The sequence below is a fragment of the Amia ocellicauda genome, chromosome 21 (genome assembly GCF_036373705.1).
Source record: "Amia ocellicauda isolate fAmiCal2 chromosome 21, fAmiCal2.hap1, whole genome shotgun sequence".
NCBI lineage: Eukaryota > Metazoa > Chordata > Actinopteri > Amiiformes > Amiidae > Amia > Amia ocellicauda.
In genome coordinates this window covers 8,218,545-8,244,733 of record NC_089870.1, presented here as the reverse complement: position 1 = coordinate 8,244,733, position 26,189 = coordinate 8,218,545, and the positions used below count along the sequence as shown (strand labels likewise).

Below are 26,189 nucleotides of genomic sequence, written 5' to 3'. Positions count from 1 at the left end.
TTAAAAGCTCTTCCTTTGTGAGACTCTGTGTACTCCTATATTCCTAAAAACAGCTGTGGTCAGATGGGTTTTAAAACAAAACTAAATATTGTGAGGCATTTGACACAGTCGGATCACGTCTTTCATGTCTCCCCCTTTGTCTACAAAGTATTTTAAACGCATCGTTCTAATTCCTGAGAATCGTCTAATTCTAATTAGCCATTTCAGACACATGTGCAGGAACCTCTACAAAGAGATTTATTTCTAAGTATGTTCATATCTGTTAAAGCTTTTCTGGCAATTTTAGTGCTCCTAAGGACCATAATGTCTTTATAATTAGTATCTGGATCTGAGCCTGCACGGCATTTTGAGATTCCCATGGGTGGAAAGAGAATAAATATGTTGTAGTTGCTTTTTCTTTCTAATATTTGTCCAGATAATCCCCAAATGTGGAAATGTTTACGCTATAGCCAGATACCTGCTTCCCACATACCTGCACGTATTTCAGCATGGTCAACTGGTCATGTGTTACTGAAGAAATCAGACACAAACTTTACCCACTGCCAGAATGATTTTGATGTAGATGTGGGCGTGTTTGTTTTTCAATTATGAAATTCTAGTTCTTTCCTATGAAAAACTTGTGTTTGGATCACATGTTCATTAGCAATATCAAATGCTTATGACATATATTGTTCCTCTGATCCACTATGAACCGGACTATCGCAGTTAATATTGATGTTTATTTATTTAAATTAACCTGTCAGAACATAAGAAAGTTTTGAAAGCTGTTTGGCCTTCGTGCTTGTCCATTTTTTGCCACTTTTGGTCCAAATATTTAGAACATCTTGTCTAAAGAAGAACATCCTGTTCTGAACTCCTGAACTCTACCTGTACGTTTTATTTTCAGTCCCCTCAACCTAGTGTTTGTATTGAAATAGTGTTGCCTTTAAATTGTCTATACCCTTCATACCTCAGCCAGATCCCCTGAGTCTTTCACTGGCTCAGGCATTCCTAATTTCATCTCACAGATCTGCATTATAGTTACTGACTTCAGACTTACAACAATAGCATACAGCTTATGTAAGATAATTCTCTTTTAGCGTTCCATCAATGTAATGCATAAATCCCATCACTGAACTCTAATGACATTTTGATTTATCAAGGTTTTAATCTGGTTTTAAATGCAGGCAGTTTCATAATAATTTAATAGGCATATGGTAATTATTTTTATAACACAAACATGAGCTATACCCTTAGTTCTGTCTTTTGACTCTTCTGACTTTCACTCTTTGTTTGTAATTAAAAGTAACCTGTGGCTTTCATTACAATCAGTCATTTGAATAAATAACCCATTGCATACATATGTGGGTGGTGTAAATGGTTTAATCATGCACACAAATAGGGACAAAAAGCTTCTGAGGTTCTTACATTTGCAGAAGGAGCATACACACAAGCCATGAGAATGCATAATCACTTGCAGCAGGTCCAGAGTCCTCAAAAAGCCCTCTCTGTGAGAGTGATAAATCCTTCTCAATATACAATGGCCTATAAACCAGAAATTGGGTCAAGATTGGAAGTGGTACCTATAAGCATAAGAACTATAGCCTTGAAGGCATATCCCTGAAAATCTATTGATGTAAACAATGAAAAGGAAAATGTAGAGCTTGTTAGTGACGCAGCTGTTGCAACGCATGCTGATGTATACACTGTTATACTCCCTCACAATGCTGCCAGGGATTATAATAGCGTCTTGGTTGAATTTTTGACCATGGGATGAAACTAACTTAATTTACTTGATTTTGTCAGTGTATTTGTATAATTTGTGTATGTGTAAAATGTTTTCTACTGGTTATTACAGTTCAGTAATACTTGTGTAATTGGTAAGTTATTACATTGTTATTACACATGCCATTTAACATTATTGGAACCACAGTTCCAATCTGTTTCATGCTGCTTACTGTTTCGTATTTTCCCTTTTATTTGACGTTCAGTTTACTTATTTTTCTTGAGTTCTACATCTTGGTATTCATGTTAACACTGCTGTGTACATGTAAGAATAGACGAATATAAAGTAGCAGATCAAACGTACAGTTGATAAATCAAGTAAATTAAAGGGCTTACTTTAGCCAGGAGATACAGTGGAGTCACCAGCCATGTTCACTCCAGGAAATTAAAAGAAAGGGCAGTTTCCTTTGAACTTCTGTTAAGTTCTGTGAACGTCTGCCAGTTATGTAATGAATAATAAATTCTGTGTCTGAGATTTGTTTTGTGTGTGTGCAGGCCTTTCACCTTGATGCTCACTGTCGAATGTATTTTTGTTTCATTTGAATAGAATTCAGACAATCAAATACACATTGATAATAATAATAATTGTTATTGTCATCATCAGAAAGAAAAAAATGTAGTAAGCAGTACAGAGCTTCCCTTGCCATTTTCAGTCCTGGCATGTTACTGCTCTACTAAATTATAGCGTCAACCTGCTAACCCTGTTGACACCGTTCTCTGTAGGAACACCTCTGGCTAAGTCCTGCTCCAATCAGTCAGGGCAGACTGTTCGGTGGAGACAAAGGTCCTGCACACCCTGAGAGCAGGGGCAGGTCTCACAACAAAGGGCATGCCCTCCTGTAGAGGTCAAAGGTGAAGTCTGTCAGGAGGAAGAGGGACCCTGGAGGACAGCTGACAACAGCAGGGCTGTTCAGGAGTGATGGGGCCAGGGCCAGGAATGTGTTCGGGGGGCGTTCCTCTTCAGGAGCCTAGGACTTGAGATTGAACTCGGTGTTCAGTGTCAGCAGTGAAAAACTGCCGGCCGTCCAAGTAATTGTAGGTTGAGGTCTGAACGCACGGCATATCCTCCCCCCTCTTCTCAACTGTACAGGGTGTCCTTAACACTGCAGGCTCCTTTAAATCACCATTAAAGGAGACCGGTCGAATGCTGTGTAGGTCACCTATTTAAGAAGTGTAACACATGTTAATTGTGTCCAAGCTTCTCGGAATAGGAGGGGTAGGGTTAGCTTTGTTTCCTTGAATTGTTTTTTGTACGGTTGTCTCCTGTTGTACAATTGCCCATGTTACAAGGGTTTTGAAATAATTCATAAAAAATGAAACTGACAGTTGTATTAGAATTCCTACAGTACTTCCTCTGATAATATGCCTGTAAAAAAAAAAAAAAAAAAAAAACAGCGGCACCATTGGATCCAATACTGTATAAGAGTAAAAACTAATTAATTTCTGTCATGATGGTGGGCTAAAAAAAAATTGGACACGTTATACGTGTATGCATGTTATTATTATTTTCCTCTGATTTGTAATTGCTGACAGTGCAAATACCATTATTATTATTATTATTATTATTATTATTATTATTATTATTATTATTATTTATTGGCAGACGCCCTTATCCAGGGTGACTTACAACATAAGTGCAATACAAAGTGCATTACCTTACCTGGAAAGTCCCAAAGTTAATGATTATATTGTCAGAAATGTCATTATTCTGTGCAACGACAGTATATTTACCTCTCCAATGGCTTCTTTCCGATTTGTCAAGCATTTGAACGTTTGTCTGGTGCAGTCAGTACCCATGATCTAGTTTTAGAGGCATATGGCAATTATTTTCATGAAACAAACCTGGGCTGCACCTCGGTTTCTGTCTTTTGACTCAATGTTCGCTCTTTATACACAATAAAAAAAGGACTTTGTGGCTTGTGTTACCATCAGTCATTGAAGGAAAATAACTGAAGACCATCACATTATGTGGAAACTGCAAAGGGGAATGGACCGGAATAGCACCTTGCGTGACAGGTCAGCAAAGAATTTATGTTTTAAGGGAGACACTGAAACAGTATATGATACTTAAAAGCAGACACTCGTTATTAAGACAACCCCATCTGTTAGGGTTGTCTGTATAAATGAAAGCAATAGCCAAAATTGACAGTTTATCCCTGAAAGAGGCAAATAGTAGACTTATAGTAAAATAACAAAGTATAACATTTCAGGACACATTATTGGATCTTAAAATACACTAAATGGTTAATTGAGTTTATAAAGTTAATTGAGTTATACAAATGTATAATGTATTTAATGTTAACAAAACATTAATTTATCATTAGTTTGCAAGACACCTTACAGACTGTATGCATACTTTCCCTAGGTTAAACAATTGGTCAAATATAATTGCTTTTCAACAACATTTTGTTTGTGAAATTGTTTTGGCATCTATACATATGTTACGAAGGAGAAGCAATTCATTTGAATTGTTATATTAAAAACAAGGTTTTCCAATTAAATGTATTGTTACAATGCAACACAGAGGTCAGACCCTGGGTTTAGCTGAAGAGGTTAATTTTATGCCTGGCAAACAAAAGAAGACTTTTTCTCTGAATTGCAGCAATCGATTATAATGAATGGTCACGTACCTTTGGCTGTCATCAACATAACCCCCTTTTATAAATGTCTCAGTGTGTGATGGAATGCCGTTTCCTCCAAAGACAGGCTGTCCTGATGGCTCTGTGAGGGAGTTTATGCATTTTCATGAAACAAACCTGGGCTGCACCTCAGTTTCTGTCTTTTGACTCAGTGTTCGCTCTTTATACACAATAAAAAAAGGACTTTGTGGCTTGTGTTACCATCAGTCATTGAAGGAAAATAACTGAAGACCATCACATTATGTGGAAACTGCAAAGGGGAATGGACTGGAACAGCACCTTGCGTGACAGGTCAGCAAAGAATGTATGTTTTAAGGGAGACACTGAAACAGTATATGATACTTAAAAGCAGACACATATGTTGTAAGTCGCCCTGGATAAGGGCGTCTGCCAAGAAATAAAAATAATAATAAAATAATAATAATAATCATGATGAACACATTTTGCTTTCCATCTGGAAGAGTATAGGATATGTCAGTAATATCAAATTGGCTTTGAATGCCAGCCAAATAACAAAAAAGGAACACGTAACTTTCTTTTGAAATTGTGCTTCATTTCTGTCGGTCTGTCTCGGAACATTAGAAATCAAATGCATTGTTAAGCTTTACATTCAATAAACAATGCTTCACAAATTTGCATTTTTCGTATTTATTTTTTACTCGAAATAACCAAATTCAAGAAGAAAAAAAGGTTAAAGCAGGATTGACATCTGCCTTCATCTGATGAATCAGACAAATAAAATCTCATCCTTTATCCCAGAAGTATTTTTTTTTCCTGGACCCAAGGCTGAAATCTGGTTCCCATGTTGATTACATTATGAGGAAAACTTGCAAGGGACTGAATTTATTTTATGAATTTCAACCCTTTCCGGAATATAGGATTGCTGCATGGATTTATATGGCTCCGGGTTGCCAGATTTGCAGTATAATTGTGTAGTTTGTGAATCAGCCTTTTGAAACGAAACAAACCTGCAGCAAAATCCACATGATTGTGTTGCCGTGAGTCAAGATGATCTCATAGCAGCAGGGTTCAGCATAAAAGTGTGGTGTCTCTAAACATTACATCAGTCCTTCATTTTAGTTTTTCATTAATTTAATCGTAAATTCAATCTTTGGAACTATAAACATCTAGAAGCCAATTTTGTGTCCAATCTAAATGTGGAAACAAGAAAGCATATGTTGTTTTGCCAACAAAATAGTAATTTTAAGAACAATAGGGAACAATCGAATTGTGATTTAAGGTAGTTTTATTCCCAGTTTAGTGAATGTTCAGCATCTGTATTTCCAAGTTACTTTGTGTCCTTTTCTATGTTGTAAAGCTAAATGCCACTTCAGTATCCACATGGCTCAAGCAAATCTAGCATGCACTAACATTCTTGCTGTTATATAACAACTAAATTCTAAACACTTGAGGCTGCTTAGTTGTATTCTAGAAGCTGTGTTAGTATTAGGGAACATACTGTTTTCTAAATTTTGGTATGTGTATATTTTGTTTCTGTCAAATTAAGACCATAAAAAACATAACAGATTACAAGTACCCCACATTGCTCATTTGGTTGCATGCTAATAACTAATAGATCCAAGGGTTTCATCCAGCTGTTTCTGAAGGCATTCTTGTGTGTCTGCTTCAACTACATGGCTCGATAACTTTTCCCAGACTTCCACAACCCCCTGTGTAAATAATTCCCTCTTGTTTTCAGTCTTTTTATCTTCCTCTTAGTTTGCACTTTTGTCCTCATCTGTGTTACTGTTACTAAGTCAACTGGATTGACATTGCCATTTCCTTTCCGGATCTGGAACGCTTCTGTCACTTCCCCTCATGTGCGTCTCGCTTCTCAACTAAAGGGAGTCAATGTTTCTAAGCTGTCTGTGTGTATGTATCTGAGTCCAGAGGGACAAAGTCTGTTTTGTAACATGGTAGTCATAATTGTCCACAGTACTCTTTAGAATGTTATCATAATGTCCTTTGATTGAAATGCTACCCTTTACCTATATGTCCTAACATTAAGAATTGCTCAACAATTAACAATGATAAATCTTGTCTTTTATAGACTGAGAGGCCAAAATTGACAGAAGACCAGTTAATATGCCTGCTGGAGGAATGTGTCCGGGCCCAGAGCCGAATAGAGAGTAGCGGCCTGGTGGAAGACCCATCTCCACGGTCTGCTGGAAGCTCAAGCACTTCCACCCCGCCTTTGTCCTCAGGCCTGTTGACAGCGAAGAGCACACCCAGACTTTCTGAATCCGTCCTCTCTCAGCTGCAGCAAGAAGCTTGCCAGTCAGAAAGAAGCTCACAGATTGATGAAGATGACAGCAATTCTTCTCTTGTGGAAGACATCTCTGTAGCCCGTCATGGTGCTGTTGTAACTGTATCCCAAGCATCTACTTGACAGGCCTGTGGGTACAAGATATTGCTATCCATATTCACTCAGCCCTGCAGGACAGTTCAGGTAGGGTTAGAGTTCAGGTACAGCTCAACTCAAGGTTCATTTGTAGACTGGTCTAGGGTTTGAGTTCCCACTTAAATTATATAGTTGATACCCTTCCCATTATTAGACCTATCTACAGCCAGATCCCCAATCCTAAACAAAAGTAAGACAATTCTGTTTCTCTTAACTGTGGTGCAACATATATCTTAAATAATCAAAATGTTACCCAGAAACAACCTAAATTGAAGCATAAGATCTGCCTTTACCATTATCCTTACTTAAATGTAACCATAAGTCAAGTCCATCCTTTAACCTAGCTCAACGTGTTCACAATTAGTCTGAATATTTTTAATAAAAAAGAAAAGTTTTCTTTATCTTTTCTCTTTTTTCTGAGAGGAAAGGGGGAGAGAAAAAGTCTGGAAAGCAGGGGGAGAAAGGGCTGGTTTCTAGCAGCTGTGCTAATGAGGGGTCACACAAGAGTGCTGCGCTCAGGACAAAGAGATTGAACAGGTCCGCTCTCCGGGGCGACCTGGCTTATTGCAGCACTGACACCGGCGATGGCCGTCCGCCCGGCAGGCATTCCGCACATTCCAGCCACAATAGGTGAGCCGCCCGCCCCGGAGCAGCGCTCAATAGAGTAATTCTAGGGTGAAGTGTCTTTGTTCTGCCCTCAAATCCTGCTAATTTGGCTGCAGATTCAGCCTTCATTGATTTACTTACATTTGTTAGAAACACTCTAATTTACGACAAAAACGGATGCTTGCAATGATGGGAGGGAGACTTGTTTCTGCTGGGCTCTGAAGAGGTCTGTCATTAGCATCTGCAAATTAGTACATTGTCTTATATATAATGTATATTTAATCTCTCTCTATATATATATAAATGTTTTGCATACGTCCATTTTGGTGTATGAGTTAGTTATTAAAATATAATTAATTAAATTCAAAGTAGGTGTAACTTCTCGCTTGTCTCTTCAAATTCGCAGTGGGACGAACAGCAGGTCAGCTCAGTCATTTGGTTCAGTGGTGCTTTATAATGCTTCTTTAAAACACAGAGCCTGTCTTGCAGTCAAAACTGTCAATCTTTACAGTCCGCAGCCTCCAAACACAGGCAGGTGCGGGCTCCCAAGTTGCTCTTCGAGTAACTGTCTACTTCAGTGATGTTCTACAGTCCAAACATCGCTAGGTCAAATCTAGGCTATGTCATAATTGACTGTGACTGGTGCACATTGGGCCGTGACAAATGCTTTCCCAGAGTGCACATTTACTACAGCTGATTCCCACTTGCATTAGGTGACTTCAGCCCACCTTTTACTTTTTGACGAACACAGCTGTTGGATGTGATAAGAATTTTAAATGTTAAATAAAAGCAATAGTATTCCATCTGCAGCAAATTCATACTGCTAGCCTGTTTTCAAAGACCAAGTTATAAGCTGAAAGCATTGTTTGTTTTTTTTACTTCAGAGAGGAAACAGTAATGCCTTTATGGCAACCTTGAAGTTGGGCGTTGTTTCTGTAAACATGTTTTAGTCCCTACTAGCAATTGACTTGTCACAAGGAGTCACTGTATTTAAGTGTGATGAAGATTCTCCATCTGACTAAACCACATGTACTTTGAGAAATTGACCCAGTGTATGAGACGTACATTGGGTCAGTTTCTCCAAGTACATGTGGTACCTGTATTGGCTTCTGCCCTGAAAAAATGGAAATAAAATAAAAAGCGTATCTGGTTTTAACAGCCAGTAGACATTTATCTACCACTTTTACAACATCCAGAATCTGCCCCAAGGTTTCTCCAAACAATTTAAGGAAATTCATCTCTTTATTGTACTCCCTGCAGTAGCTCCAATTTGTAACATCTTGTTGTTATTTATCCATTTAGTCTCCAGAGAAAACCCCAGAGCGTCCTGATATTAGAACTGAATGTTCATCCAAACACAAATGAGCCCCCCCTGCAGTTAAGGCCTGGAAGCCAAGGAACAACACATTGTTTGAGTGGAGTGTGTGCTTTGCCTGCCCCAAAGACCCATAATAATCCTTTTTATAGTAACAGTGGGACCTGCAAAAGAACATTGTAAATGCCACTAAAGCTATAGCAGCTATATGTCTCTGCAGGTGATGTGAAATGAGAAACCCAAGAATGTCTCATCTAGTTGTGCCTTCATTTTGTCAGACGTCTTGACAGTTTGTGCTTCAGACGATTATACCTTTTAAGTGAATACTTTGTCTGTACACAGATAACAAGATGGAAAGTACTAAGTGGAAAATGAATTATACCCCAACATAAGACTGTGCCAACTAATTGCAGGTAGTACACATCACTTTAAAAAGTCTTCAACTAGTACATATTCACATTAATATATTATTTTTGAAATGGTTCCAGGCCTAACTTGCATTGGAAGTCTAACCACAGGTCTCTTTTGGATTTGATGCTTCACTGGATGGTGTCTGTAAGTATTTAAAGGTGAAATATTGGTGTTATCTTCCAGAAGGACAATATCCAGAAAACAAAATATACAAGAAGTGCTTTGGTTGATTAGTTGCCTGTTTCACTGAGCTGTGAATGTAACCGTGTAAAGAAAAGCCAATGCACTTTTTTGTTTTCACTCCCCCCTCCACTGTATCTAATATATATATATATATATATATATATATATATATACATATATACATATATGTATGTATTATTTTTTTTTGTGGTGGAAAATTTAAGCAACCTGTGGACATGACCCAATAAACTCTGGTTTGGGTGGCCTCAGGTTTCAATCTCACATTGTCCTCCGAGATAACGTCTTTATTTGTTTTTGTGTGTGTGTGTGTGCGTTTTTGGCAGCTGGTGTGAAACTGACAGAATCAAGCAATTTCTGGATTGTGTAACAAAACACACGCGTGTATGTATGTATGTGTGTATATATATATATATATTTAAAGACACTGACGTTTACAGAACAGAGTCCAAGTGAAGATTAATAAACATCTGGTTTGGCAGGCAAACTGCCTCGGAGGAAGGGAAGTTCAGAGAATGACTGTTTTCTGACCCTTCACATTGCAGAAATAAAAGATCAACTGCTACCAGAACTAGTGGTACAAAATTCCATGTGATTTCCCAAGTGCATGTTTGCAAGCAAGTTGGAGAGGGGATGGGGACCCTTTTTTTCTATTTAACCCAGGTGAAGTTATTTTAAAAAGTTAGTGTGCAAGAGACTTGTTACTAGACCAATCAAATAATTGACCTACCTGTACGTCACAGAATACAAAACTTTGATTTATAAGTAGTAGAAATTGTCTTCTGACAGTACATAAATCTGCAAGAGGGTACAGTTTTATACTTTGTGATTTTTCAAATAGGTTTAAGTTTTAATTTGCTCTAGCCCTGTAAGAGAACCTTTTAAGTAATCTAAAAACTCCTTTTGGACTTTTTCTAAGAAATATTCAAATATCTGTGGGTTTGGCAATACATTCATTATTGGATACAATGTTTATGAAATGCAATTTAACAAGCAGAAGAAGATTTAAATACATTCTTGTCAGCTGACATGGGAAAATAAGGGACTTTTTCAGTTTTGTTTTTCTGAAATTGGTTTATTGTTCTGTTGTATGTTACAAAATAAATGGTATGAGTAAAAACAGCATTTTTTTGTATTGTAAAACTGGTAAAAATGTGTACAGACAAGCATCACTAATGATAAAAACGTAAAGAAAAAACAAAAAAAACAATAAAGAACTAAACATCCTCACGTCAGTGTGCAAACAGTTTATACAGACAGAAACACTCACACTTGGGGTCATGTTTCCAGATAAATTATTTAAATAGCATATATCTACACAATTATGAAATTACCTGTTACAAATAGCATAGAGAAATTGAACAATAATTTATTCATTAAAAAAAAAAAAGCACTGGACATACAAATAGCACAACATATTTATATAACAAAAGTCTCCCATTCCATTTTCTTTACTGCTGGGGGAAGATTTATTTTTTCTTATCTGCAAAAATATTTTTTATACTATGTACAGCCTTTATTTTTGTACTACAGTAGCATTAAAAGAAGTTAACCAATTTGTTTTCTGCTGCTAAATCCAAAAGGTACTTTTCTGTTTCAATGATACAATAATGAGGTAATATTTGTACATCAAAGTTTTCCTTTGTTGTTGTTGTTTTTTTTAACTTCTTTAAAAAAACTAAAAAACATGCACACAGGTCACGCATACTGTGCAGAAGAACGCTGCCCCGAGACTCTGATGGTTCACTGTTCGGGGAAGTCGGAGTCTAAATGCATTGGAATACAATGGGTTCTGCAACTGATAGGACTACAAAGTTTAGCCCCAGTTTCCAGTCTTACTAGGAGTGATGGGGAATTGAATACAAAAAATCTCAGATATTCAAATGCTGCGCTGTTTCTAGCATCATTCCAGAGAAAGAAAGTTAATAAATAATTACTTTATTTACAATCGTATACACCGTAGTCTTATCCAGACTAGCAATACATATGTATTAGTAGTCCAGTGCATCTGCTTTGCTCTGCTTTTACAGAAAGAATCCTTCTCATTACAGACACGGTTGACACAAAGTAATAAATAAACAATTTTATACATTGGCTTTTGCAAACACATTCCCCAAAGTTTCTCTGTTTGCGGTTCAATTGCATTTGGATTTGTACTGCTGCTCTGTGCTTTATTGTACCATGATCTTCTGCAGAGGTAGGCAATCTAATTTCTGAAGTTCAGTCCCTGCCCAGTCCATCATGTTCAAAACCATTTACTTTCAAATTTGAAAATAAGAAAAATACAATAAGTAATTTGGTTTTAAACTGTATCTTCAATTAGGGAAAAAATAAAAGATGAGACTGGACAGGGGGACCTGCCCCCAAACACGTGGTCCTGCCCTAGGCCTGGTTTCCAGACTCCTCCTGTGTAATCTAGCATGCCGTCTTCAGTTGCTGTCAAGAAAGGCTCATAGGGAGAACCAATCTCACCCTGAGAATACCACGTTCGCTGAACTGAACTAGTTATATCCATCACCAGCAACAACAGCACAGCTGCTTTAGCCAAACACTATGTCTAGGCTCTATAATGCCCATTTTTTCAGCACAATCTGTGGCTCAATTGGATAATTCCTCTGATTTTTGTTTCTGTAAAGGCTTTTTTGACAAAGAGATTTTCTGAAGTTGGTGTCTAATACACAGCAGAAAGCTTAAGCTAGCGTGTTCTAGTTACATGTGTTTGTGAGTGCATATACACACACACACACACACACACACACACACACACATATATATATATTTTATGGAAAGCTGGCTCTTTTGAGGAAGTATATATATATATATATATATATATATATACGCACTCACTCACATACATACATATGTTTCAATAGTAACAGTCCCTCCATGTTTTGTACATTGACAATCAAGTCCCAAGGGTCTTGGACCCTTAAACAAAAAATAATAATCTTATTGCTTTCTTCATCCTTGAAACAAATCTGTCCTTTTATTGGCTTTTGTTTGGCTTTTTTCAATTCAGTCCACAGCAGATCTGAGGTTGGTCTTTTCTATTTTATAGTCAGGAAATAGTCAGTCTTTCCATGGGACCTTCATCCAGAGAAAACAAAAAGATCTAGAAACAGGGTCTGAAGTGCAGAGGCAGCTGCTGAGAGCCTTTTCCCCGCAGTGCAGAGAGAGAGAGTCTTCAAAGAGCTTCTGGCTGAGCAAAGCCAGGGTGTCCTGCTCTACCGGCCACGGTGGAGGGGTCTAACGCTCGCCTGGCAGTCAGCTGGGTTTTGTCCCAACGTCAATTTACCTTGAAGCAGATCACATGCTCGAGTCCCACCAATGTGCGTTGCAGAAGGAAGAGTAATGAATATAATGGTCCCAGGATTCTGTTTAAAGTATATATTTATATTTATACAGAAAAGGTGCAATTTCCAAAAAAACAACAAAAACCCTCCTCTTTGCAATTATGTATCTAGAAGGGAAAAATAAAAAGGGAAAGTTAGTATTCTTTGCAGAAGAAAAACACATATTGCATTATAAACATCAAGGAAATTAGTTGAAGGGTAGCATAGATCTATGTCATTTTGTCTTACCTCTGCATTCATATTTGAGGTCGGAGAAGTACACCATTTCTTGAGAAAATACAAATAGTCCTAGCCTTCCACCCGCATAGGTCTTGTCATAGATGCTTCCAGAATCGGCCATGATTTTCTTGCCTTCGTACATGACGACTCTACAGTAAAGGAGAACAAAATGTGTGAGACACAATCTTGTGCACATTCAACAGTTCGTTGTATTGTTTTATTTAGCTAATTAGCTGAGAAGTACACAGTGTATTCGCAGAGTACCTAAACCCTGATTGCCTGCTAAGGTACTCTGCCCTTTTATCAAAGCATGGTTACCTGATGTGTCCAGTCTTTGGTCTGTGGGTCAGATGCCATCTGTAGGCTGTGAAGTCTTTCCAGCCAATGTTTTTAGGGTCATGCCATAGAGTGCGCACCTAATGAGGGAAAAACACACAACCATAAGTTAATTTCCTTTGTTAACTTTACTTTACAGAATGGCTGCCATATTACAATACCATATTTAAGTGATTCTTGAAATCTATCTGTTGAGTGGCTTTGTAAAATAATTGAGATTTACAATAAGTTTACCTGTCCCTCAGTGTTTCCAGTGTGCCACAGGGCATTTCGCAGGTGTTCCCCAGGTCCAGTTGTTGAGTTGACCACCTTGATGGACAGTCCCGAGTATCCCTGAGCCTTTGTGGGTGTGGAGGACCAGTAGGTCTGTGTGATCTGCTTCCACATCACCACGTAGAAGCGAGCACTGGACTGGTAACCGAACACAAAGCCGGCATAGTCGTCGTCTCTCTCTGTGTTGATGAAGAAGGTGCCGCTGAAATCCACTGCGTTGAACTCATCGAAGCCTGAGGAGAAAGATATTATAAAAACCAGGTAAGGCTTCATTGTTTTCACTGCCTTGATGTGACTTTGCATTTCTACACCGCATGTGTAGGTACAAGTGTGCTGTTTTTCTGAAAGGCTTACCAACAGCAATGCCAGGATCACAATTGACAGTCTGCACAAGCTCTTTGCCCTGGTGGCGCACCACCCAGTTGGGATCGATCTGTGAGGTGCCCTTAGGGTCCAGAGGCACCATCTGGAATTTACGGAAGTCGGTCTCGCTGATTTCCTGGTTCTCTGGGCAAACGTCGTAGATGTCAAGTATTTTATCATCATCAAAGTCATCTTTGCAAGCATCGCCACGTCCATCACCTGAAAGAAGAACAAGTTTTTAAAATAATGTATCATCAAGGCTGCTGTATTATGCTTAACCCTGCAAGTTTGTAGTCTTTGGCCTACAGGACCCCAGACTACATTATCTTTCATGTCTCTTTCATGTACCACAAACAGCTGCTGAAAAGTATGGTTTTCTCACCATCAGAGTCTAGCTGGTCGGGATTAGCGACCAATCGGCAGTTATCCTTCTCATCTGGAATGCCATCATTGTCATCATCATGGTCGCAGGCATCACCCTTGCCATCCTTGTCGTGGTCAGCCTGGTTGGCATTAGGGATGTAGGGACAGTTGTCCAGATTGTTCTGGTGGCCGTCCTCATCAATGTCCTGGTTGCTGTCGCATTGGTCTCCCACTAGGTCAGAGTCGGAATCGAGCTGTTCCACAAAAACACAATATCCAATTTAGCATTATTCCCTTAAAGACGTACATCGTACCATATCTGTGCTTTCAGACTGGACTTTCCATTTTAAGTAAAATAAAAAATGTCCTTTGATATGTATTGGTGAGATTTTCAACATATATACTTTCTTAAACATCATTATCTTTCAACATTTGAAAGATACAATCTTTGAGTAACTTCAGTAAGACATGCTGCAGTGTGCATATTTGTTATCCTATGATTACCCTAGATTTCTGCCCACTATAGATTTAACATCGCCTTGTGTATTATCTTACAACCTCCAGGAGCATCCATCATTTTTGCTTTTTGTAACCTGCCAAGCTGAACGGTTTCCAGTCCAGCTGCACTTGACTATCATCTGCTGTTCAGTTTCATGGGTAGGCACTTCCAAAGAAGCATTCGAGCAATGCCCCTAAAGCGATGAATCTCCGTGTCCTTGCAGTTGGCAGGACTACACAGATATCCGTAACCGCTAAAAGAATAGGGCGGGGTACATTTCGTTCATTTTTCTTTAGACTGAGTACCTGTACTCCACAAGTACACATTCCTAACCCTGGATTAAATAACAGCGCAGATGTGCTTTGCAGGAATTGTGTGTGGACAGGACATGCATGATCCTACAAGTGCACCCACACGTTTGTTTTTTTTTTTTTTTTTTTTAGGAGCTTACGATTTTTTTCATTTAATGAGGTTGAATGTCCTATTGAAAAGGTTGTGTTCACCTGCCCCTGAGGTGAAATAAACTGCACTCCACCTTGATGTAGCGTGAGAATTTGGCTGGTACCCTTTGGCAAATGTTATTATTTTGTGGCAAAGGGCGTGGCAGAAACCCAATATTTTAACTATGATTCCAAAGTACATTGAAAATAGCTTAGTATGTAATGCGGAAGTCAACTGATGAATACATACTCATCTGCTATGGAAACACGCTCTTGAAATAGATCTTCTAATATATAGACATACGTGTGTATTAGACCAGTTTTACATAGAACACCCACCTGGTCTGGATTGTGCTCTAGAGGGCAGTTATCACACTGATCTCCAACCCCGTCTAAGTCGGTGTCTCTCTGGTCAACATTGTAGACATAGGGGCAGTTGTCTTTCTCATTCAGAATACCTGTAACAGAAGAAGGGGTTTTCTCAAATTAATTTATTTTCTTTAAGGCTGCAAATAATAACGCAATAGCATTAAATTTGATCGAGAGCTGTGATTGCATTGAAAGAGAGGACCCTCACCATCTCCATCAATATCCACAGCACAAGCATCTCCTTCTCCATTGTTGTCAGTATCGATCTGGTCAGGGTTGCTGTTGTAGGGGCAGTTGTCACAACGGTCTCCCACATCGTCGTGGTCATAGTCGTACTGCCTCGGGTTGTAGATGAACTGACAGTTGTCCTGGTTTCGGGGAAGAAAATAATTATAAACGGTCCAGAGTCCACTCTCACTTGAGCCACATAAACATCCCACTGAACAGTTCATTTATCACATTATGCTAATAATTAACAGGCAACCGTAGACATTATGCAAGCGAATTACAGTAGGTCACAACGACTGCATCAAACTAAATGCTATATCTAGTTGTACTGGAGAACAAAACGTGTCATTGTTTTTAACGGGCTATTAATTTCAAGCTGCAAGTGATATAGTTCTGGGTTGGAATGTGAAGCTTGACTCCGTGGGGTGCATTTTATTTCCCCTTGCCTTTTTAGATCCCTGGTGCACAAATTCTCAGTATAAACCCATTTTGACCTAGTTCTGAAAGCAAAGTCTTATAATTTTGAGCACATTCTGTCATCTCAACAAAAAGTGCAGACTGCTGCAGATTTTGCATCGCCTAAGGACAAAGACCTGGTGGTGGCTGCTGAATCTTTTTTTTGGCTGCCACCAGGAAATCAAAACATTTACTTTCATGTCTTACCCTGTCATCTGGAATGCTATCATTATCGTCGTCGTTGTCACAAGCATCACCCATTCCATCCTTATCATAATCTTCCTGCCCAGAGTTGGGGAGGTTGGGACAGTTATCCTGCAAACAAAACATTGTCATTTAGTCACTGTGAGTCACTGCGAGTATATCATAAAAGGTTACTTAAACATCTGAAGAGACAGACATATCGTTAAAGAAGAATGTATGGTCTTCAATTTGAAAAACAAAGGCAAAAGGACTTTTCACTCAGAAAGCAGGCAAATTTCTGCTACTGTCTCTGGGGGAAACAAAAAAAAGGCTAATCTCCTTGTCTCTCCAGATCCTAACAAGGTGGGAATGATACAATAATGGCTATAACTAATTTGGTGTGGTTTATGTAAGCACATCATTCATTTAAAGTGCATACCTTCTTGCAGTGGTAGGTGGCATTTTCCACACACAGCAGGTCCTCGTTGGGCCAGCCATCCAGGTCAGTGTCCTCTCCACAGATGTATCCATTTCCGGCGTACCCGGGCTTGCACTCGCAGCGGAACATGGTGTCGGTGAAGTGGCCCAGGTAAATGCAGCGGGCGTTCTTGTTGCAGTCGTGGCTTCCATCGGTGCAAGGGTTGCGGGGTGTGCAGACCTGGAAGAGAGAGCGTTGGATGTCACTTTCAGACTTTTAGATCTGTATGTTTCTGCTTGTCACTGAGAGTTCAGGTTTGTGACATTGCACCATTTTGATATGACTGTCTGCTTCTTGTCGACAGACTTGTTTTAGGACAAACGTACAACCTTCCTAGAGATTCACTTGCCTGCTTTTTAGCCGTGGCTTCCTCCACACCTCTACCGAAGGGCTGAACCCCAGTGTATCGGGGGGGACAAGGCAGGCAGTTGTATCCGGGTTCGGTGTTCTCACATCGGTGGACTCCGTTAGACACGAAACAAGCGTCGGGGACTTCTTTACACTGAGGGAAGAAGGCAGAGGGGAAGAATGGTTTAATTTCCAGGGCAAAATTAAGTAATATAATGTGGAGAACTATCACAAAAGATCTGAACCCTTACCTCATCGATGTCCTCACACTGGATACCATTGCCTTGGTAACCTGCTGGGCATCGTCCACACTTCCAGGAACCATCAGGAAAGCTGGTGCACTTTGAGCCGGCGAAGCAGGGGTTGGACAGGCACCCGTCTGACAAAGAAGATTGTGTATTAGAAAGCCAACTCTTTACAGCAGCACACAGACTAAAGATGCTTATTCTACCTTCTCCCTTTAGGAGTTTAAAATGACTCACCGACAGGACAGTCTTGCTTGTTGCAGAGCTGTGTTGCAGTGGCCTCCCCGATACAGTCCTTGCCGTTGTATTTGGGAGCGGGATCATTGCAGAGCCTATTTCGGGTCTGAACACCACCTCCGCAGGTCACAGTGCAAGTGTCCCAGATAGACCAGGGTCCCCAATTTCCATTGACTGGAACAAAGAAAAGGCAAGTTCCTGGTCAGACACATAAACCTCACCAAGCCCTTTACTCTTTTGACACTCTATTTAGTCTTTCATTGAATCAGTCATTGGACATCTGTGGATGGTTAGAGGTGACTTGCTTTTTGAATTCATCAACTTGGAAACTAGAGTCAGGTTTCCCAGGTTGCTGCAGTAAAACAACTCCCGTTCTCCACTACTTACTTGGGCAAGGGGATTTCTGGCACTTCTCGGTCTGTCTGCCCTCTCCCTCGCAGTCCTTGCCCCCCATCTGAGGGGTGGGGGAGTTGCAGAGGCGGATGCGGGTGATCACTCCGGCGCCACAGGTGACCGAGCAAGAAGACCAGGGGGACCAGTGGCTCCAGTTTCCGTCTTGTCTGACTGTAGGGAGTTAAAGAAAGACACGTTGAACCAACATTGTGGTGATGCCCTGCATGTTTCAGTCTGAATAAACTGTGCTTTAGTTTTTTTTCAGTTGAAACATTTATGTATTGATTGGAAAAGAGCAAAGTCATCTCTGTATATAACTTACATCGCTTGTCACATTCCTGAAGGTAGCAGTCCCGCGTTTGCACAGAGGTGCCTTCACAGTTGTTGTTGATACGATCGCAGGAGCGACCTCGCTGCTGAATACCTCTTCCACAAGACACTGAACAATGAGTCCATTCAGACCAGGGGGACCAGCCGTCTTCAGCAGAGTCACTCGCTATGAAGATAACGCAGTCTTATTTTATTACAGGCTTTAGCAACCACCCTCACTGAGTATTGACAGGACAGACCTCTAGCTGCACTGATTGATAGCTGAAAATATCTATTAATTTTAAATGTAAATGTGTTTGCTTTCACTGACCAGTAATGATCAAGCCAATTTTGTCATAGGTGTTAATATGTCTCTGTAAATGAATGAAGATTAGAGTTTTTGCAGATTTAATACCTAGGTAGCATGTTAAAAATCTAAACAGTCAGCAATCTTGGACCTGTTATTTTCTATCTCTAATAGGCAAAGCAATTTTCCACCAATTTTTAAACAATTACTCTCATTGCATAGGTAAATGTTTTCTGGCATGAAAAGCTGCTGTCTAAAAACAATACCCTCTTTCATTAGCTGGGATGGTATAGACTGGCGTGGAGAGCAATTGATTTGAGGAATTAATGAGGTGTAATTTGGGTTTTGGAATTGGAATTCCACTGGCTCGTGCAGTTAACTCTCCAAGAATGATTAATCTTTTTAGTTTATTTGGAACACATCTGTACTAGAACATTTTGAAAAAATAAAAGCAACTATTGGTAGCCACTAATTCCTCCCTCTGCAGGGGTCGAAATGCCTGGATGTGTGCCAGTAATACCTAACAAGTGAGGGTTTAATATTAAATCTGTTCAGATGCAGATCATGCGTGATCAACAAAATGTGGCAAGCCAGTGCTGTTTGTTTTTCAAATCATGGAAAGATTACTTACGTGTACCACAGCGAGGGCAGCACTCTCCATCAGGAACAGTGGCGTTGGCACAGGGCATCAGGGGGCAGGAGATTTTGCGACACACTGTGGCAGAATTCTGTTGGACAAAATGCAGGGATTAACAGGGTTTGTCTGGACAGGAAAGATACTTGCTCTGAATTGTTAAGGAAAGGAAATTACTCCAATGGGACAGATTGCAATGTTTTGGAACAAAGTAATGGTCTTTGGCTTCCATGTTTGACCCCCACTGAGCTCTGACGAAGCCTGTGCACCTGCTGGAGGTCAGACTGAGTAGGACAGCCAACTGGAAGCATGATGTAGGTGAATTTACTCACCGACATGGACTTTAAAGGACATTTTGAGGACTTATCCACTTAGTCACTAATGGCAGCATACCATAGAACTTTGCTGAATTGAGCTGCTGGCTAATGCACTAAACTCTTTATAATTAAACAGCTAATTCTGGTTGGGTATCACACCAGGCACTTAAGAATTTCACAGACTTAGAAAGGAAAAAAAATGGCAACGTGCAAGGTTAATTATAAATCTGGGTATAAATACCAGGGACAAATTACCAGTTACAGTATGTTATTGTTAAAACTGTGGTTGTTATTTGGACTGACCTCCCCAGTTGTTGTTGTGGGATTTGAATGGTATAACAGAATGCTGTTAAGAGTGCACCTTGTCACCAGTTAGGAGCTCATTGATGAAATCTGCATTCAGTAGTGCACTACATGTCTATCTGTATTGGCTTAATTTGCGTTTACCTGGCAGGTACACTGAGTGCAGTCATCAACAGTCCATTCATCCTTGTTGCCGTGGACAATACCATTGTGGATGCAAACACCACTTTTGATGCCCATTTCAGATTTGATGAGCTCGTTATCTTCAGTCTGAAAGAAACGGTGTAAAATATTGATGTAGAGCGAGGAAGAAAAGGTATCTGCATGCTGAGACATGGGATTTACAGGCTAAACCATTGAAACTTTGTGTATATACAAATACACAAAACAATTCACACAATACCCATTTTCAAATCCATTTCTACTCTCAACAGAGCCGAAAGAGAATGCTCACTGGCAGATTAGCAAAGATCACCACTAGAAGGCTGCTTTTTCTCAAATATTTCTCCTGCAAGTGGCAGGTTGCTGGGGACTTACCACTTTGTGGAGGTCGTGTGCCAGCTGCTGGACAAACACACTGAGCCCCTTCAGTTCCTTGAACATGTTTGCGAGGTCTTCACAAGAGAATCCACACACTGACTGCGGATCTGCGGATACAAAAGTGTTCAATCTCACACGGTGGAACTAGTCTGAGATACATCTGTACATACAATGTGAAGTAATAGTCAAATTGTTACGAAATGGTGACATATCTATTCAGGTTTTTGTGGTTTTAATCATAATTATGATCTTTATATTTCAGAGTTTTAAAACAAATGTCATACTTGGGAAATACATTAGTTATTGTCCAATCAAATCTAACACACTAGCAAATGACTAATGTCCGTTACTTTAGCTCCTTGTATGAATGAACTGTCACATTTACCTTTTGTTTTATGACCAACATAGTCCGTTCGTATTGCTGGACTTGATCCATTGACTAGGTTGTCCAGAACAATAGTTTCTGTGAAAGTAGCTAAACAAACAACAACAACAACACAGACAATTTAATTCCTGTTCTTCATTACTGAGATGGTATGTATTACAGATCACACAGCAACTGATTTCAATACATCCAAGCCGTCAACCACTGTTGTTTCTCATTATATGCCGTTCAATACATATTTAAAAACAATCATCTTCCGTGAAATATGTCGATAGAATAGATAGAATACATGGCAATATGTATAAAATATATTGAAGTCTCAGCTTGAAAGTATGCATACAGTTAGTTTCAAGAAAATTATACTTATAAAGTTTTAAGTGACCTATGCATGCTCTGGATTAAAAAAACTATAATTTCCCTTCAGTCACCATCAGATGTCGTTGGCTGCAACTCCGTACAATACATAATCTAATATTACAAATTGTATTCATGCATATCAGTATATATATATATATATATATATATATAGATATAGATATCAAATCAACACACACACACACATAAACTTGTTGTATTGGCACTTACATCGGGAACATCCTTTATTCCTCAAAATAGCTTCCAGAGTAGTTCCAAAAACAAAGCGCACATTCTGGAGGACCCCCTGAAGAGCAAACAAACAACCCCTTAACTTCACATCATTGTTCTAAATATTGTTCTATGATTTATAATTGTTCTGAACACCACAGCAAAAATGAAAATTATTATATTGAAAGATTTGACAGGTGGTCGGGGTTTTCCCATTTATTAATTTAGGTATTTGCGTTGCGTAAATGTAAAAAGTAGACTATAGGTTTTTTTTTGTAAGAGCGCTAATGTGATTTTAATAGGGTGCAGTAAAAAATAATACACATTTTATTAAGATGACTAAAACAGTACTTGTAGTAGTAGTAATAGCCTAGTAGCGGCAGAAGTAGTACTGATTCCTTACCATGAACCTGTCCTTCACCGCTCCTTTGCCGATCCTCAGGTTGGCAATGCTGGGCACCTCCTGGGTCAGGATTCTTTGGATGGACGTTTCCATTTCCGACGTGTCAATTTCATCGCAGCCCACGAACAGCTGCGCCTGATCCTCCTGCACAAACAGGGTGATGTTCCTCCAGTGGCCGGTGGCCAGATTGGCGTCTTCAATGGACACCACCTGTTGCTTGTCCGCCGTTGCGTAAACCAGATCCAAAGTGTTAGCCTTGCCATTGGAAATGATCTCAAATATGGGTCCGGAGCCGTCCAGTTTCTCCACGGTCAACAGGCTGCCCCTGGTCCGCTTGAATTGTTTGAAGTTCACCAAGAGGAGAAAGCCCTTCTCTGCATGGATGGCATCGATCAGGTCCCTGAAGCGCTCCTCGGGAACCGCGGGGATCAGGTCAGGGTTTAAAATCTTGTAGGCTGGGCTGTAGGGGTCTGCGCCTTTCACCAGGGTAACGCCGTGCTCCTTTTTGCGCGCTTGCACCATCTCGAACAGGTCGAAAACCCCATTGTCGTCTCCACTTTCTGTAGGGATAAGGACACCAAAAACTATTGAGAACTTAAGCTGATACACGTGGGTTAACGTTTGAAATAACAGTAGAACTGGATGCTTTTCAAAGAAGGTCTGGGAGGCGAAACAACGCACAGGCACACAGGTGAAATGATTTTTACGCATTGGCGCATCAGATATGAATTACGCATTGCTATTCATTCTCAATGCGCCTGGGAAGACAGCTGTGACTGACACTGAAACATCTGCTTTTTCTCACCTGCAACGCGGGCACCTTCACTGGTCCACAGCATAAGGAGCAAGAAGAGACCTTCACACAACTTCATGGTAAGATTTTTTTCTTTCTTTCTGCTGAAAATAAAAACCAAATTAAATTGACCATTGGTTAAAAGAACACTGTATTACAAAACAACAACTTCAAATTAAACGTTAGGATTCATCTGGATATAAAATGTTATCAATTCACCTACCTGTGTAGAAACTAAAAAAGAATGAAAAGAAACGAGTCTTCAATTGCTGGAAGAAGTGGATAAGTCCAAAAGTGTACGCAAGTCCCAAGACAATCCTCAAGTTTGCAAGTTTCCTTTGGTTCAGTTCAAATGTCCGAATTATTACAAGTTTGTTCTTCTCTTCAGTGCTTTTATTTGAATAACCTGTAGTTCTCTTTGCACTATCTATTCGGATGCTCAACTCTGACTATGAGCAATGTGGAGAAAGTGCGCTTTAAATAGGTTCAAGCCATTCCTGAGGACCCGGCTGCTCCAATCAGAGAGGGGCAGGAGAGGGACGAGCTTCTGCACTGACCTCACAACAAGAAGGAAAAAAAAAACTGAGACACACACACATAAAAAAAAAAAAAAAAAAAACGACACATTCCAGGACTGACATTCCAGCAGCTGATACATATTTTTATAGACGTAAACGTGCCAAGCACCCTTTTCCTGTGCAAAAGTACATCATCTGTCTGATATTTCCTGATATTTTTTAACCCTCACTTTTTTTAGTGTGTTACTAGCATTAGGCAATGCATTGATCAGTTTGGAAAAGTGTGTCTTTTTGCAACTAGAATGGGAGTTAAAGCAAATAGTGAACTTATCTCTGGATGTAAGTGAAAACGAAAGATGTACCTATTTTTGCAAATAATCTATAATATTACTACTGCTACTACTAATAATAACCATACTACTACAACTACTACTACTACTACTACTACTACTACTACTAATAACCATAATAATAAGAATAAGAATAAAAATATCATATAAAAACTATAAACGCAAAATGCACAGGGCAGGAGTTCTTGGCTTCTAAATCCATCTTGTTTTTCACGTTTTGTCCGCTAGGAGCCGTTGTGAGTTCATGAGATTTAAAAACTATTAAAAAATAAATAAAAAAAAAGCCCAAAGAACTTCTTTCCATCCAGCTGTGTAGTCTGGAAGTCACAAAATCAATAATGTGATCAAATGTGATACGGATCTAGGTCATCCTAGTTTAAGTGTTTTTTTTTTAGTCGTTTTATTAGTAGTTGGCATTAGAAATATAAGTAGGGCTTCACATTGTCCTGGGGACTAGAGAGCAGACACTGATTTTTCTCCTTTCCCCAACAGTAAAGGTCTGAAAGTTGTGCTCTAGCTGTGTTAATAAAGCCTTTATAACTGATTCTTATTATACAGTTCTTCTTCTTCAGAATATAGTTCTTAAATAAAGTATTAAGAAATCAAGCACAGATATTGTGGATTCTACAATTACACACTGTGTCACTTTTCACTTTCTTCAGCCTTGTATTGCAATTCTAGGCTTGATGTTGTTTGACAGTACTTTACCAAATTCAGTAAAGCATTTCTTGCATTTGATATTTTAACCTCTGCCTCCAAATAGAAATGTAATCCCATCAATGATGTACTGCCAATCTAAAATGGTTTTAAGATGTCGGTGTATTAAAAGAAAACCCCCCAAAATGAAAAATGCAGTAGAGGAGGCAAAGAATGAAATAATTTACGTTCAGGGGATAGAATAATAAATCGGCTGATTTCACAATTGAAAACAATATTTTTCTTGCAATATATATAGAAATTGTCCAATTTTGGTTGGGGTTCATTTACAACAAATTGTTAGTTACAATTTCCAGACTTTCGTACATTGCTTAATATTCTTATACACATTAAAACATGGTAAAAACATTGACTCACTTTCCAATCACAAATTCCAACGTTGCTTGGATTCGTCAAAATCCTGGCTTGAAATTGCTTTTTGTACATCAGGGCGAGTAAAGTAAATAATTGCCGATGGCTTCCTATGATTTAGTACTTGATACACATTATGATGTCAGTAAAATGAAACTTGCATGTTGTCCAAGTTGTCCCCTTCTTAAATACTCAACAAATAGATTGCATATCCACGAAATCCAAAAAACATTTCTATAGAACATGTATGTATCCTGCAATAGATACCCTGACCCTTCTAAAACATTTTACATGTCTTTATAGGTCAGTATATAGCTAGCATTTTCATAAGGCTTCAGTTACCACATTTTTCCAGACATTGTTGCTTTGTGGTTGGAAAGATACCTGTACCGGGACCTTATACCTTGTAAGTAAAGTTTGAGTCTAGCTGTCGCCACTTCCAAGCCATTTTAACAGCATAGCTTGGACTGGTTCTTTTTCAGAATATGGTCCCCCATGAAGGGTAAAAAAAGCAACAAATAATGCTTGCAGCCAGTGCCAGTTAGCATTGTAGCTTCTGGGAGTAAAATGGAAAATTGGCTGGAAAATTTGGTGGATTTGACATTAGTAGCCACAGTAGAAAACACTCTGGTCATATATGGCATTTTATTGCATTTTATACATGTACCATATGTATTTGTAATGCAACCTATTATTTGTACTTCACCTTAGTGTGGAAGATCAGATTATTATCAAATAAATTAAGTGAACAATTATAAACTGGAAAAGGTTTGCGAAAAGAATCATGCAGATATAACGGCAACCATAAAAAAACAATCATCAATCACCTATACAGATATGGTTGATACAGCTAAGGGAAAATAAAAGACTTGGCTGAGGATTTGTTTCGGGAAAGGCTTTGAGTAAACAGATGTATTATTGTTTGGAAATTTAAAGGAGGAAGAGTGAAAGGTGTGTCAAGGTGTGTCAGAGTAGCGGGAAAGCGAGAAGTGACCTCACGAAAAGAAAACATTATCCTGGAGCAAGGGAGGAGAGGAGGGAACGTGCCAGGTCTTGACTATCAGCAGGCAGTCTCCACATGGAAAGATGTGGAAAGATGACTAAAATAGAGTGTTTATATTCCGGGCTGCATTCTCCTCACTCACACTGAAAGGTATGATTCATTCTCTGTAAAGCAGCAATTTTATTATTTTGTTCATTTCTCCATATATGTATTATTAAAAAAAAAAAAACAGTGAAATTAAACAAACAGCACCAAAAAAGGGAGTTATATGATCTCTCTTAACTGTCCCTGTTGTTTATAATGCTGGGAAAAAAGAACTGGGGGAAAAAAGCATCAGAAAAAAAAGGGTTTCATCAGATCTGCCGTCCAAAAAACAACAACTGTATATACATATTTTACCCATAACTGTCTTTATATTAACTTGAGGAAACTGGCTTGGAAATAAATAAATTAATTGGCTGAAGGGACACAACAAGTGGCTCCCAAAAGGTCTCTAATATGTGCTGAGGTTTTGAGAATAGTGAACTCCAGAATGACCTGAAAGTATAACTTGA

The 26,189-nt window shown here is 39.2% G+C and overlaps 2 protein-coding genes across 5 annotated transcripts in view; one reads left to right on the top strand and one right to left on the bottom strand.

Annotated features, from left to right (window-relative positions):
• The window catches only part of fsip1 (fibrous sheath interacting protein 1), an 86,110-nt gene extending 75,711 nt beyond the window's left edge, over window positions 1–10,399 (top strand). For all 3 annotated transcript variants that reach the window (XM_066694753.1, XM_066694752.1, XM_066694751.1), the window contains one exon: window positions 6,454–10,399. In XM_066694753.1, coding sequence (XP_066550850.1) covers window positions 6,454–6,792 — 339 coding nt within the window. In that variant the 3' untranslated portion in view covers window positions 6,793–10,399. The remainder of the gene's footprint in view (window positions 1–6,453) is intronic.
• Window positions 10,400–10,716: 317 nt separating this feature from the next.
• thbs1b (thrombospondin 1b) lies at window positions 10,717–23,161 on the bottom strand. 2 transcript variants are annotated; one of them, XM_066694749.1, is made up of 23 exons: window positions 22,920–23,161; window positions 22,709–22,800; window positions 21,904–22,463; window positions 21,501–21,576; window positions 20,916–21,005; window positions 20,528–20,637; window positions 20,135–20,260; window positions 19,368–19,464; window positions 18,443–18,616; window positions 18,115–18,291; window positions 17,728–17,901; window positions 17,497–17,624; window positions 17,247–17,399; window positions 16,859–17,077; window positions 16,444–16,551; window positions 15,761–15,920; window positions 15,523–15,641; window positions 14,264–14,498; window positions 13,873–14,100; window positions 13,480–13,751; window positions 13,228–13,325; window positions 12,919–13,058; window positions 10,717–12,797 (listed from the first exon to the last, which is right to left on the bottom strand). In XM_066694749.1, the coding sequence occupies exons 2-23, from the start codon at window positions 22,773–22,775 to the stop codon at window positions 12,790–12,792; spliced, it is 3,519 nt and encodes a 1,172-aa protein (XP_066550846.1). In that variant the 5' UTR covers window positions 22,776–22,800; window positions 22,920–23,161; the 3' UTR covers window positions 10,717–12,789. The 2 variants fall into 2 exon arrangements, with proteins under 2 accessions (XP_066550846.1, XP_066550847.1); XM_066694750.1 differs by having other exon boundaries at window positions 22,709–22,797.
• Window positions 23,162–26,189: the final 3,028 nt, after the last annotated feature.